The sequence below is a fragment of the Xiphophorus hellerii genome, chromosome 5, assembly GCF_003331165.1.
Source record: "Xiphophorus hellerii strain 12219 chromosome 5, Xiphophorus_hellerii-4.1, whole genome shotgun sequence".
Classification (NCBI taxonomy): Eukaryota; Metazoa; Chordata; class Actinopteri; order Cyprinodontiformes; family Poeciliidae; genus Xiphophorus; species Xiphophorus hellerii.
In genome coordinates, this window is record NC_045676.1 from 2,661,511 (window position 1) to 2,676,569 (window position 15,059).

Here is a 15,059-nt window from a genome sequence, read left to right on the forward strand (position 1 = left end):
GAGAAAGAGGGGAATAGTTTAGAGAGACGCACCGAGAGACAGCGAGGATAAAAAATGAGCAGTGGGGTTTGTTCAGGTTCAAGATGCGTTGTGTCTGCTGGCAGCTTGTTGGGCCAACATTGTTTAACGCTCTACCCCTCGTCTGTTTGTGAGCTTTTGAGGGCTTTATGGCTCGGTGTGACTCTGCTGCCAATAGGTTCCAGATGCCTCCGGTGTGGGAACCGGTGAGCAGAGGGAGAGGGAAGACTGGGAAGAAGCATAACCAGGTGCGACCCGCGGCTGTCTGGGATGGCTTTCCAGACTCGTATGAATGTCGAACGAGTCAGCGAAGCATTCCTGGTGGGGACAAACGTAACGGTAGACATGATGTCACACAAAGCAAACCATCACAACCTCGAATGCGAGCGCTGCATGCACACACCCTGCAGCGAGGCACCGAGTTCATGCATCGAGTTGCATTGTTCAGCACATTTGCTGCTGGCACCGCCGAGGTCCAACATATGGCAGCACTCTGAGTGTTCAAGCGGGGCGCTGGGGCTCCAAACAGAACCTGCCAGCTCCACAGTGGCCTGCTATAAGGGAAATTGTCAGCAGGAACATTTAAAGGTCCCAAACCGCAAGCACTGATAAATGTCTGCATTTCTCTGTGTAATTAGCTTTTATCCCAGGTCCCTTTTCCAAGACGCCAGGAAGAAAACAACAGAGCCAATAAACTCCAGGAGAAAAAAGGTTTAAAATAAAGCAGCTTGGTTAACTTTAAGTTTGCTTTGTATAAGAAGAAAAGGGTGTAGACAAAATATCCACAAGTGGCAAAAATTATCGGCATTCAGAATTTCTTTACTTATCGAGAAACAATTTGAAATTCAAAACGCTCATGTAGATCATGTAGTTCTGATAAAATGACATTCTAATGTAAAATCAACTTTTTTGAACTTTACATCGTGTTATTATGTTATTCCCTCATCACAAACATACCTGGAGTGTTGCTTGATTCTTTCATGCATGTTTGAGAAATCCTTTAATCTCCATGGCAACCATTCAGCTGTGTGAAACGCCTGGGTGGACCTAGCCCCGCCTTCATGTCTCAGATCCTCCTCAGAGCTGCAGTTTCCAAGCTAACGAGCTTCTGCCTCACTTTCAAGGCGTTTTATTATAAAATCAAATTTCTCTTTACTCTCTAGTCATATTTGATAAATAACAGCTGAAGTTAACATAGTTACTTGATTGTACTATAAAATGGGACGTTTAAAAAAATAATTTAAAAGTCCCAGTGCCTTGAAATTGGGCTACTGTCTCTTTAAAAACTCCTGCTCTTTCTGAAATTCCATCTTCAGGAAGTTACCAAAACATGGCTCCTCTATTAAACCTTTTAACGTTTTTACCAGCGTTGCTCTGGGAAATGGCTCCTTTAACGATGCACAGCTCCACCAGGTGTTTGCTAATTGCTGCTGACTAGTCTGCAGGAGCTGAGTGGGGGAGGGCTGTCATGTGAGGGAGAAGCTGGATAGCTTGGAAACTGCAGCTCTGAGGAGGAGTTGCGCCTTGAAGGCGGAGCTAGGTCCACCCAGGCGTTTTACACAGCTGAATGGTTGCCATGGAGATTCAAGGATTTCTCAATCAAACATGAAAGAACCAATGCAACACTCAAGGTATGTTTTTAATGAGGGAATAACGTAATAACATGATGTAAAGCTAAAAACAACATCAATTTTACATAATTCTGCCTCTTTAATTCTTAGCAGAATTTGCAGAAATTAAAATCTCTGTGAATAAAATCCCTCAGGAAGAAGCTTAAAATGTCTGCCGATGCCGTCTACCTGCCAGAAATTCAACAATTTTCTTTAAAAGTCTAATATTTTAGTACACATTTTAAAGTATTTTATAACATAAATACCAGCCTGTTCCCTCACCGGCATCTTTTATCTGCTAAATAAACACGCTGCCCTGCCTGGCTGTGATTTAGGAGGTCAAGGACCTGTTAACCTGTCAGCCCGCCCACTCCCCGCCTCTCTGTTTAGATTATTCTGTAGAAAGCAGGTGACTCTCCTGTGTCACAGATAAGACTGCAGCGGAGGGTCAAACCCAAGGGGAATAAAAACTGAGGAAAAATAACCAAAAATATGATTACTCACTGTAAAAAAAATAATAAAGAAAGAAAGTAGTTTCCCCCCTAAACTTCTTCAAGGCTATTACACTGATAGAAATTCCTCTCCCTCCTCAACAGCCTGGCCCCGAGCGCTCGGGGGGCCGCAGTCTTCGCCACATCTCAAGCTAATTTACAAAGATCCCGAATTATTCTCTTATCTGGGGCTTTAAAGGTTGTAAGGTTGATTAACAAGGTCCTGTCCTGTTTATCAGTCCGGGGCCTGGGTGTGGAAAATAGCCTACGATAAGTGCACAGACCATTAAACATTCTATTTCCCCTAATATTTGTTGGCAACCATCAGCTTAACTGATCTCCCTTCACTTTAATTAAAAGGGATTCCCATCTTGTTGGGGTCATTATGTGCTGGCGGACGCCGGGAGAGGGGTTTGTGATGAGTTCAGCGTTCCCTCTGTCCCCAGGTTGCCAGAAGGATTTTTTTTCCTCCATCCTTTCACTTAACCCCTTCCTAGCCAGGCTGTACTTTATCGCTTTTTTTTGTATCCAGCGGTTCTTAAATGGATCCAGAACTCGTTCAATCTGTTGGCCTCAATGCATTGTAATTTTCCCATTAACCTAAAAGTTGTTTGTGATGCATAAAAACTCCTAATTACTTCAAAACGGTATATTCTTTTCTGCATGTTTCACCTATAGACAGGGCCGGCCCAAGCCTTTTTGGGGCCCTAAGCAGATTTTCATTTGGGGCCCACAACACCAACATGCTTTATCATTCCTAAGCTAACATACCTACTATCTTTAGCATCAGTTAGGATTAGCTTAGATCATACCAATGGTATTTTATGACTGTTGATTTTAAGCTTACAGGAGTAGAAAGCTAAAAAAAGACATTTGATTTTGAAATGCAGAGTGGTGTTTAAGTGTGTCATATTATTTCAACTATTTGAAAGTAACATCAGCTGATAAACATTGAATTTAAGATAAACAAGGTAACAACACTGACAGCAAACAACAGGAAGAGATTTTAAAACATTTATAAAGTGTTAGCTTGGTGTTGCTGGGGCCCCCTGGTGGTGTGGGTGAGTTTATAAACAAAACATAGGAGGCTGAGGCTAACTAGCTAACCAGAAAATGTCTGGATTAAGGCAAACTGCCTCAAAGTTTTCACGATTCGTTATACATGAGAAATCTGTTGAAACAGATTATCTGCTTATAATTTACTGTTTATTGTATTAGCCTGAGCTAACACCGTTAGCAGGAGCTAACACTGTTAGGAGGAGCTAACACCGTTAGCAGGAGCTAACACCGTTAGGAGGAGCTAACACTTTTAGCACGAGCAAACGTGAAATCAAAACAAATGGAAAAATAATGAATGGATGTTTATAGTGACAATGAAGCATCTTTAAGTTGTTGTAACGTCTAATGTGTTTGAGAAAATGTTTGTGATCTCGATTCTGACCGTGAGCAGCTGGAGGTAGAAACTGGAGCTCTTTGCAGCAAACTGTCCAATCGGTATTTCCAAACAGCAGCTGCTTTTTCGTCTGAATCTCTCCTCTTCCTCATCTTTTGTTCCATGTTTTGTTTTCTGCGTTGTCTTTGAAATTGAAAGGACTGAACGTTACTGCCCCAGCTGGACGGATCACGATCTGTTCAGGAAGCACGATCCGTCACTCTGGCTCTTCTGGACATGCGCTGGAGAAACACTTCCAGATTATTCTGAAAATGTACATAAAAAAAGTAACATATTTATTCACATGAATTAAAATACTACTTGTTATAATAGTACCTATTTTCCTAGACAATGTTATAATTCTCTTAATGAATAACTGTTAGCTAGCAGCTATTGTCAGTGCGCCCTCTGGTGGACTCAAGGACAAAAAAAAAGACCTTTTATAATAATCACAATTTTTATGAGATTAACTAAAAGTGTTATTATACTGTACAAAACTATATATTACCATGTGTTCTTGGGAAACTAATTTAGTACGTTTTCTGTCCTCATGTTTGATGTTTATACGAGGGCACATACATTTACTTATTTTTCAGAAGCATTGTTCCAAAACGCGGTTAAAACATTTTTTTTCTTTATTTCTTGTTATTCTCCTTAAATCATATACTATTTTTATGATAAAATTACTTGTAAAAATAACTAAAAAGTATTTCTTTTAGCACATGTGTAAGTTAGCTGATGGTACGGATCGTGCAGTGATACCTAGCACACGCCACCTACCCAAGATGCATTGCAATGTAAACAACATGGCAACTTGTTCTTCTGTAGAGTTTATTGGCAGCTTATAATCTTAGTGGATTGTGGCCATCAACCACACTGAGGTTGTAATCCACAGATTTAACTCAACCTATCTTCACATACCGTTATTTGATTTAAAAAAATAGTTTAATTTAATTAAATTCTCTCACCTAACTTTGTGTCATTAAATACTTTATATTGAGGCTTCCTCAATATGTTAACTATAGTTATTAAATGCATGTTGTCTTTTCCTTTCCCTTCTTTTTCTTGCGTACTTTCTATAACATGGTGACCCATGTGACAATATTTTATTTAAATGTATAAAAACTAAAACATCCAGCACCGTCTTGTACAAGTCTATTGTTACTACCTAATTGTTGATCCCTGTAAATGGATCCAGCTTGTGCAAAGTTTTGTCTTTTCCAGGGAAGTGTTTAGATATTCACACTATCTCTCTGAACCGAGGGGCATAAGAATCCGGCCGTAATGGTTTGATTTGCCCAACTCTAGTTGGATCGATGCGGCTGTTTACAGTTTTTCCCTCTTTCACCCCTTTTGTCTTCTTTCTAATTTAGTGTTCCCAAACCACACTCAGGAGTCTGAGTGTGTCTGCTGCGCTTGCATCTTTGCCCTCCTCCCTGCTCTCCATCACTGTCCATTGATGTTTTCCCTCTCTCTTTCCTCGCTCCTCGTCCTCTCTCTTCTCTTGGTTGGTCTTGGAAAGAGAGCTGCATGCCTCCACACTTCTGGACAAGACTGATGGCTCGTCAATAGCATTAGCCAGCATTGCAGGCCTCACTGGTGTAGAACCGAATCAATAGGGCCCAGTAAAAAGTCTTAGAGGTGCGCATAACCCATTTCAGCCGATCCTCATGTTACCAAAGATGAGTTTTTATAAGAATCCAGGAGTCGCTGCCTAATTTATTCTCTTTATTGCTGTATTTCCCCAGTTAGTCAATAAAAGATGAGTGTTTCTGCTCGCCATCACTTCCTAAGAAAAATTAATGAAAGATTAATGTTCCTCAGAATAATATAGTTATAGCAAAATCTGCATCCTTGCAGCGACATGTAAAATCTAATGTTTTTCCTTCACAAATTCTTCCAATTTATCTTTGATTAAGGTTTACCTATTCAATCAATTGGTCTTGAAAGAAAATTGATTTCTGCTTTTACTCCTGCATTGATGTTAGAGGAGTATGATCAGCTGAAACCAGACATTTAATTTGGGAAAGCCGAGATAATTTGGTTTTCTGGTAGGTTCATTTCACAACAGATTTGAGACAGAAATTAAAGGGTTTTTCTTCATGTTGTATTTCCGTAGACTCAGTTCGATTGGGGACCAAAATTGCAACATTTGCTAAATGTTTAGTTGGTGGTTTGGTTTCACACTGCTCTGTGTCAAACGAACCAAACCAACTGAAAAACTTGTTCCCCTCCTCGCCTGTGGTGGCGCTGCACCAAGAACTACTGAAGGAAACAACATGAAAACCTCTGAAGACGTCACTGAGCTCAACTTTCTTCTTCACAAAATGTAATCAAAAATGGAGAGGCGACAGATTTTAGCGGCTGGAGGATTTAACTTTTGACTTCAATGAAGGCCCAGAAATAATTTCTCCTGCTAGCGTTAGACTCACATGTTTGGTTGTATTTACCCAGAATGCCCTGCGCTGTAGTCCACCTCCTACTTTTGGAGCGGTCTCTAGTTCACTTGGCGTTCACATATGGATTCAAACCGTACCAGAATTCACTTTGACCTAACTGAGACCAAGGCTTGTAGAAGGGCCAGAGTTCGCTTTTTTGATCCGACTGCACACTTGACCTTCTAGGGAAACGAAGATTGATTGAAGAGATTTAAACATGGCTGGTGCGAATGCACCTTTAAAAGTTTGGCTCCGTAGAGTTCAGACAATAGCTCCATTTGTTCAATGAAAACACAACAATTTAGGAAAACACGTCTGCCATACATTGCCTCTTCCAGGTATAAGTGGCTTGTTGCTCCAACGCTCAAATAAGACAGCATGATTTTTAAACGTGCTTATTCATGTGTGATTTTAACTGCATTCTGTATTTAATGGAAATGCCAGAATTATAAAATGATGTTTTTTCGACATTAGCAGCTGATGAAATCAGCATATTTAGGTACAAAAAGTAAAAGCTGCAATGCTTCAAGGCCAAATTGGTGCCATTTCACCTCAAATCGCCCCTCTGGTGTTGCCAAACACAGAATCAAGAAAATACATAAAGCAATAATTAAAATGGACTTAATTATTACTTTAATTCACAGAGTTTTGTCAATTGACAATTGGAAACGACAGATTTTTGTTTCCAAAAACCAGTTGACATTGACAGATTGGATTTTAATTTGTGTCTAACTTAAGACCAATAAACTTCGACCCACTTCTTCACAGATTCAATGAAACAGACCTGATTTCTGGATACCTGAACATGGCACTTATGCTAAAACTATTTTTAGTTTGTAAATTACAGCAGTTTAATTAAGATTATAGATTTCTGTTAATGGAATTTGAATTTAAAAGATTTGATCCTTTTTGGTCCAAAGAAATGGCGATACATATTTGCGGTTGCTATTAATGTACATTTCTTTTTATCGTTGCTGTATCCTGACTTCAGTCCCTTTTTAATTCGATTTCACCCTTTAATCAGACAAAGGGATTTTACCTCCGTCAGGTACTAATTCACTCACCGCAGCACCATATCCTCATGCCCCAACATCTTTTAATAACGCCATTAATCTAATCATCCACTAATTGGTCAAGATAGCCTTTTCCCTGTGGATTATTGTTTTATCATGGAGCAATTTGAAGAGCCCTGAAATCACAGTGTCTGATTAAATGTAGCTGGATTTCACACACAAACATGACAAAATGCCAGTGACTGATAAATCTTTAATATAAAAATTGTACAAGAATTCTGATACAAATTACAAGAGGTATTTGGACAAAATATGAATAAAATTCCATTTACATCCCAAAACCCTTATGCATTTTATGCAAAAAACATAGACAGTTATGATACAGAAACAAATACAAGAAAGGCTAAAAATAAAGAAAAAGAAAAAGTCTCTTAAAAAGGATCATTTTTGTCCTTCTGTCTGCACATGGGAAACACCTCTGCAGGTAACATACAGTATCAATGAAGCTTCCAAAGTCACCTTTTTAACAGCAAAGTGATGCGAGATCCTTTGCTCTCTTTTTTTTCTTTTTTTGTTAGTTTTTTGCAGTGCGACTATGAAGCCATGCAACGCTGTCGAGTGCTGTAACACAGGCTTTTTTAAACACAGACACTAATGCATCGGATACTCAAAAACACGAGTGAACGAACGTAAAAATAATCTAATTTCACCAGCTCTTTGAACTATTTCTACTTTAAGACTGCAAAAAAAGAAGTGAAAATCGAATGTAAAACATTTGATTAATTTACAGTATTTTATTCTCACAGGTTCCAGTTGGAGTTGATGAGGGAATTCTGATCTGTACAAACCAACGTGTGTTTTTTCTTTTATCTGCATAATGAAGTCCCAAACATTTCACCTCGAGCTACATTGGCTGCACCCATCATCCTCTCCTCTCACTCAATCCGCGACATGAAGAAAATGGACAGGTCGGCCATTTTGTCCCCGGCTCCCTGCGGGTGGAACTGTGGAATAATGGCTGATCAAATATTTAAGGTTCACTCCGGTGGTTTGGGCCGACAAAGCGCGCTAAGTGAAACGGACGGTCACCGGCTAGCAGAATGTGTCAAGTGAGCAAACAAAAACAACGAAGGAAAGGATTGTTTCATCAACAATCAAGAAGAAGAAACAGGTGGAGGTACTCCCACCTCCACCTGCGTAAGCGCTCCGTTTCCTGTGTGTCAGATGTCATGTCCAAAACACCATGTTTTCTCTCTGCCTCTCAAAATGTCTCCAGTCACGTTTTCCCAGATGTTTCTGGCTGCTTGTAGCATTAAGCTACACCATCTCATACCTGTGACATCTTGTTTTCTGCTTTAAACTCATAAGTGTCATTCTAACGCAGAAAATGAAAGTGACAAAAGGAAAGTGTGACACTGAAAACTGGGTTATTAAAGGGACTCGGCTGAATGTTGAAGGATTGGTTTAGTCATGGTTCTACCAAAAGGTTAAAGCACTTTAAACCTTAACTGAACTTTTTTTTTTCATATACCTGATATGGTGAACCTGATATCCCAGCTAATTTGTATTTAGATCAAATAAAGATGTTAAGCAAGTAAACTAGTGGGCAGATGCTAACTGCTCAAGCAGACTCTTGTGAAATTAAAACACATTTCTCATTAAACTGAAGTCAGTCTCATTAATGTAACTGGTGAATTAAACTGATGTTCTTATAAGACCAATAACTTAAGCTTTACATTCTAAAAATAAATTTGAGACTCTTATTTTGGCGCAATACAGGAAGTATCTGCTGTGCTGTCTTTGTGTCAGACTTTATTAATAAAGAAGCTGCTTCTTAGGGTTATAAAGTCTTATAAATCTGTATATTATCACCTTTAAGCAGTTTGTGAGGCGGGATTTTGAGTTTTAGAAAACAAAAGAAGCAATGAGAGACAGGGTTGGAACAATTTGGAAGCACTAGGAGAAGACCGAGACAAGGTAAATGTTAGCAGTTGTTAGCAGCTAACCGTTAGCCACCGCCAGCTGCTAACGCTGGCTAACGGTTAAGCCAAAGGGGATTTCCAAAGAAACTTGGAGTACATTTGATGCTCTCTAGATAAAAATGTTAAATACTTTAGTTAGAGCTGAAGTGGAATACTTGATGTTGGCTTCTTCAAGACACATTTTTACTCTTTCTTTGAAATACAAGCTGATTTTTAAAGTTAGTTTGCTTTTTAAAATGGATTCTCCTCCTTAGGAAAAATGCATTCAGATGTCACTAACCCAAAAACAACTTATTACAAATATCTAGTATTAAAGTAAGATGTATGATTTCTTTCTGGTTCCTTTGTGAGGGAGTATCAGCTTCCTGGTGTGACGTTGCTGCTAAAAGAAATGAACAGAACATTTGTCTTTCCTCTAACTACAGGTTAGGGTATCATCTTGGGACGGCCACTCTCCAGCGTGTGTGCCACTTTGGATGTTTCTGTGCTGGAGAGACAGCTGTCAGCGGGGTTCCTGCAGAAGCACTTTTTTTATTTCTGCTGGAGCGATTCGATGAGCGAAGAGGCAGCGAGCGCCTCGCTGAAGCTCACTCCAGGGAGAAGGCAGGGGTTCCTGTACTCAATTTTCCCTTCACTTGGGATAAACAGGCAATTACCCATCCCTTTTTGCTATGCCATGGCCGTCCGGTGAACTTAAGCATACACTATTAGCGCGTGTCCCTGTAGGATCTGCGTTGCGGCGTGTGGAGGTGGTAAGTGAGTAGCAGGATGAAGGAACGGGTAAAAGACTGCTCTGACAGACAAAGAAGAAGGTTGAAAAAAGAGGAAAAAGTACTGAAATAAATTACTACCAACCCTGAAGGAGAATAAGCACAGAAAATGAAGAGATGAACTGAATTCAGCTTAATTGAGTGAGTCAAATTAAATTGTTTGGAGCGCACTCTCATCCTTGGCTTTTCTCCCTCTGTCAGTGTCACAGTCTCGTCAGCAACCTTGACGTCTGGCAGTGTAACAAAGTGACAAGTGAGTTATTAGACAGAAGAAGCTGGAATGGCGGGATGCCTCCAGGTAACAGGGAAGCAGCACATTTTTAATGATCGCTGCTGTCATCCTTTCCTCCCTAGTCAGCCTTCCACCTCCGCAACCTTTCCATCAACCTCAGCTCCTCTTTATCTCAGAGACAGGAGGCGCAGGAAGACCGGGTGCCTCCTGTAGGTGGAGTCTTAAAAAACGCATGAGAGGTTTCAGCCGAACGGGTCACGACGTCTGCAGCAGGATGACTGAAAGAAGTGGAAGTCAACACTGCTATGGATGTAAGGTGGTGTTAATACTGTACAGCACAACACTCATTTCACCACTGTATGTTAGCACCAGTCGAGTAAGAGTAGATCTCCTTACAGAGTAACAGATGTGATTTTTTTACAAAAAAAAAAACAACCTTTCACTGGACAACATACATCACCCACTAATAAATACCCTTTCCTTTGGCTGCTTTCTCCAATTAATTAAAATATGTGTACCGTGAGGGACTCTTTGCAACCAAAAGAAGGAAAACAACATTTGCAGAATATATGTGAAGGTGGGGCTCAGCGGTGGAAAAAACAAACAAAAAAAAATCACAGTAAACGTTTTAAGACTCAAGTGCATCGTATTGGTTAAATGGTGCGTGATTTTAAAGACAATGTCTTGCTGAAAGAGCTTTTTCTTAAGCAAACTCATGCATTTTGGTCTCATTGGAAGATTATTCTTTCATTTAAATCTGCTGATGTTTGTAAAAACACCAATTATTTCTTAAAATACAAACTCATCGTATTAACTTTTTTTTGTTTATAATATAGATTTAGGCCTTGCACACACGTAGCTGGGTACTTCTAAAAACAAATATTGTACACATGGGATCGTTTTCAGAAAAGTTTTCATCCACATAAGCCCGAACAAATCCGTCCCTGATTGTTGTTTTAAACACGCCAAACCCATAGGGGGCAGTACAGCGCAAAGCTCAAACCTACATCAGCCATTCAGATCGCTTCAAAACAACCATGACCTCCTGTTAGGAGTTAAACATGGCGCCTGGAGGTTTGTTTGGTGGACAAATACAGTACAGACCAAAAGTTTGGACACACCTTCTAATTCAATGGGTTTTCTTTATTTTCATGACTATTTATAAGGCAAGAAATCCCACTTATTAACCTGACAGGGCACACCTATGAAGTGAAAACCATTTCAGGTGACGACCTCTTGAAGCTCATCAAGAAAATGCAGAGTGTGTGCAAAGCAGTAATCACAGCAAAAGGTTGCTACTCTGAAGAAACTAGAATATAAGGGGTATTTTCAGTTGTTTTACACTTTTTTGTTTAGTGCATATTTCCACATGTTATTCATAGTTTTGATGCCTTCAGTGTGAATCTACAATGTCAATAGTCATGAAAATAAAGGAAACTCATTGAATTAAAAGGTGTGTCCAAACGTTTGGTCTGTACTGTACATGTATGACTATTGTTGGATTTAGCTGTCAAGTTGTCAACACAACGCACTAAATCTTAAATGTACGACTGATATATAAGAGAAAAAGGGATGCAGTTTTTTCTACTAATTGCCAACACTAAGACAACAAGACAAGATCCAAGTGCATCACATTTCACAGGTTAGCAAAGGTTAGAGAGGGAAGTAGGTCAGCTATGCTAGCTTGACTTTGACAACCTTAACATTTAGATGTGCCGCAGAATTCGGTGATTCAGTTCAGTGAACAAAACATGCAAACACAAATACAGAGTTTCCTCAAAGCTCCAGGTTGGTTGGAGTTTTCATAAATAATTTTTAGTGATGATAAAGCTGAGTTTTTGTGTGGATGAAAGGTAATTTGTTTTCCCTGAAGTACGTGTGGACTAGGCCTTAGTCTGGGTTTACTTTGACTACGTCATAAAGGAGTTGGGAAACATTTCAGGGTTTTTTCAGAGGCTTCGAAACTGAGCGCATGCAGAAAGAAAGCATTTGAAGGTACTATTGCTTCGATCAGCAACGAAGCCACCGTGGACCCCCCCCTTTAATTCACCATTGCAGAAATCCTCATTAATTATTACACATTCCCTCTTGTATAGATGCAAAGTGCAAAAACAGAAAAGAAATTAAAAAACAGAAAATACAGAGAATGATATCAGTGTAAGAGCCTAAAAGAAGCATGCTGGCAACCTCTGAATATCTAATGAGTAGTTAAAACAATTCACATGATCTTGGTTTTTTCCCCCATTAATCAGATTCAAACCAACGTAAATGAGTCAAACTTTAAGGATGCTACCGCTTTCTTGCCTATAGATGGAAGTATTGTACTGTACTGTAACATAAATCCAATAAAAAGAGAGGAAAAGGAAGCAAACAACCATCAACACAACTCTTACACCAAAAAAGCCTCTTGGGACGTTATTTACAAATGGAGCTGTCATGCTTTGTAAGGGGTCCATTTAAAAGTTATCGATACACAAATACAACAAGAAGTTTTTCTCTTTTTTTCTCAGTACTACTGTTTCCGCAGGCAAAGTCACAAATAAAGAGTTTGAACAGATTCTTTGGACGTGGACGTAAACACAGAGTAGAAGATCGAAACAAAAAAAATGGCGGGGCTAATGAGTAAAATCACCTGGAGCTTTGCTATAAAGCTCCAGGTGCCGATTGGCGTCATCCTGTTCTTCCAAAGAAGGAAAAGTCAAAGGACACAATGATAAACTTCATCTAGAGTCAATCATTTTATACATGGAGAGAGTAATGTCTTGCAGTGACTTACAAAGGACGGGACTTACGGCTTGTATTTGATGGAGGAGGAATGAAGGAGCAGAGGAGACAGGAGGGACGTCGTTTAGTCTAGAATCGTAGAGAAGGGCATGTTTTTATGGAGGTTCGGGTTCTGAGAGTGTCGGTTGCGGCTGCGCACGGAGCTGAACACCATGTTGCAGCCGGGGATTTTGCACTTGTGCATCTCGCGAAGGTGCACAGTCTTGTAGTGCACACGCAGGGTCCCTTTGTTGCTGTATACCTTGTGGCAGATGTTACAGAGGATCCCACCGCTGCTGCCATTACTGCCCCCTGTGGACGAAAGAAGGAACGGCGACGAGGAAGAGTCCAGCCCCTCATCTTGTCCTCCTTTGAGTCCTGCGGTCTCATCCTGATGTCCGCCTTCCGCCCGCCGGGAGAGGTCCTCTCCCTCGCTGTTGCCCTCCTCCTCATCCTCTTCCAGGTCATCCAGGAGGATGCCTTCGTCACTGCCGTCTTCAGACTCGTGTGAGGAGTGGATGCTGCTGCTGGACTGAACACTGGAGGTGGTGCTCAGGTCCAGCACCATGTAGTCGTCCGGCTGGCCCCGGAACAGGCCGTTGGTGTGGTGGTTTCTAAGGTCGTGGTTGAAGGGATGGCGGGGGTATTCGTTGCTCATGTGGGAGAGGGGGTTATGGGTCAGGCCAGGGAGGCCAAGGGCGGCTCCCCGGAAGCCCATCCTGGCCATCGGGTCCAAACCCATGTGGTGCCCGGCGTAGAGCTTGGCCAGAAACTCGGCTCGCAGGTCCTTGGGCAGTGGCGTGAGTTGAGGGTCGAGGACAATGTCGTCCAGCTCTTTGGTCAGCAGTTTGCGGTGCAGGTTGATGTTCGAGCTGTGCCTGGCGTAAAGAGAGAGGCGGTTAGAAATCAAACCCAGACAAAAACAGTCAGTCTTAAAGGGGCGGCATTCAATCAACCAGCTATGTTACCATCAGCCGTTATAAAAATGATATAAAATTTTACTTCATGACTTAATGCTTGGAAATTGGGTCTTTGTTTCTTTAAGAAGCTCCTGCTCTTTCTGAAACTCCGACTACAGGAAGTCATCACAACATGGCTCCTCTATTAACCCTTTACCAACATTTTTACCTGAGAAGTATTATGAGGATCTGTAAATGTGTAGTTTCAGTTGTTTGCTAATTTCTGCTGGCTAGTCTGAAGGAGATGAATAACTGAAGAAAATGTGTATTAATATGAGCTACAACAACATTTAATTTCCCTTTGGGGTCAATAACGTATATTTGAATTTGAATTGAATTTGAATGGGGGAAGTTAGTTAGCTTGGAAACTGCAGCTCAGAGGTGGAGCTACGTCTTGGAGGCGGGGCTAGGTCCACCCAGGCGTTTTGCTCAGCTGAATGGTTGCCGTGGAGATTATTAAAGGATTTCTCAAACATGGATGAAAGAATCAAAGCAACACCTCAGGTATGTTTTAGATGAGGGAATGACATCAAAAACATACCTGGCTTTACAACATGATGTAAAACTAAAAAAAATATTTTTTATTACATGATACTGTCCCTTTAAACATGGCACTGTGCAAAGTTTGACATTTTCAGGGGTTTTTTTTCTTTTAAAGTTGTCTTGATCAGAAATTCTCTAAAGGCCTTTCAAATTGTTTGCTCTTTGTCAAATGAACAATATCTGCGAGTAATTCCTGTTAGCAGCCAGGAAACACCTGAGCGATGCGTCGTCCTTCAGTTCATCGTCTACCCTTTGCTCTTTTCTATCAGCTGTCGGCTCACCGGGAACCGCCTGTATTACCCTGAGGGTCTTTGGTGGAGAAGCCTCCAGAGATGCACGGAGACATCGGATTCGCACAACTTTTTCTGACATGAAGTCTATTATTATTTTTCAGCTTAGGTGCCAAAAGGTTGCGCTAACCTCAACACTCTTCAATAATTACTACTGCAGGAAAAAGATGCTGCAAGAAGCTCTGGAGCCAATAGAAAGTGTTCACTCGTAATTTTTTCAAAAAATATTTACATATTTGTTTTATTAGTAGGTTTCTTAATATAAATATATATATTTTTTTTTTTTTTTTACCCCTCTAGGGGGTCTTTTTGTGGGCTCTAGAGTCCCTTTTCATGAAGTAGGCTGACAGGAAAGGGGGAAGGAGAGGGGGGAAGACATGCGGTAAACGTCGCCGGGTCCGGGAGTCGAACCCGCGACAGCCGCGTCGAGGACTTGAGGCCTCCAAATGTGGGTCGCGCTAACCCCTACGCCACCACGGCACGCCCAATATAAATATATTTTTATGTCACATTAATCA

The 15,059-nt window shown here is 40.8% G+C and overlaps 1 protein-coding gene across 5 annotated transcripts in view; it reads right to left on the reverse strand.

The window, feature by feature from the left end:
• Nucleotides 1-1,266: 1,266 nt before the first annotated feature.
• The window catches only part of bnc2 (basonuclin zinc finger protein 2), a 232,953-nt gene continuing 219,160 nt past the window's right edge, over nucleotides 1,267-15,059 (reverse strand). For 3 of the 5 annotated variants that reach the window (XM_032562084.1, XM_032562083.1, XM_032562085.1), the window contains one exon: nucleotides 11,574-13,627. In XM_032562084.1, coding sequence (XP_032417975.1) covers nucleotides 12,835-13,627 — 793 coding nt within the window. In that variant the 3' untranslated portion in view covers nucleotides 11,574-12,834. Of the gene's footprint in view, nucleotides 3,818-11,573; nucleotides 13,628-15,059 lie in introns of those variants that run through there. The other 2 variants (XM_032562086.1, XM_032562088.1) reach the window with 2 other exon arrangements.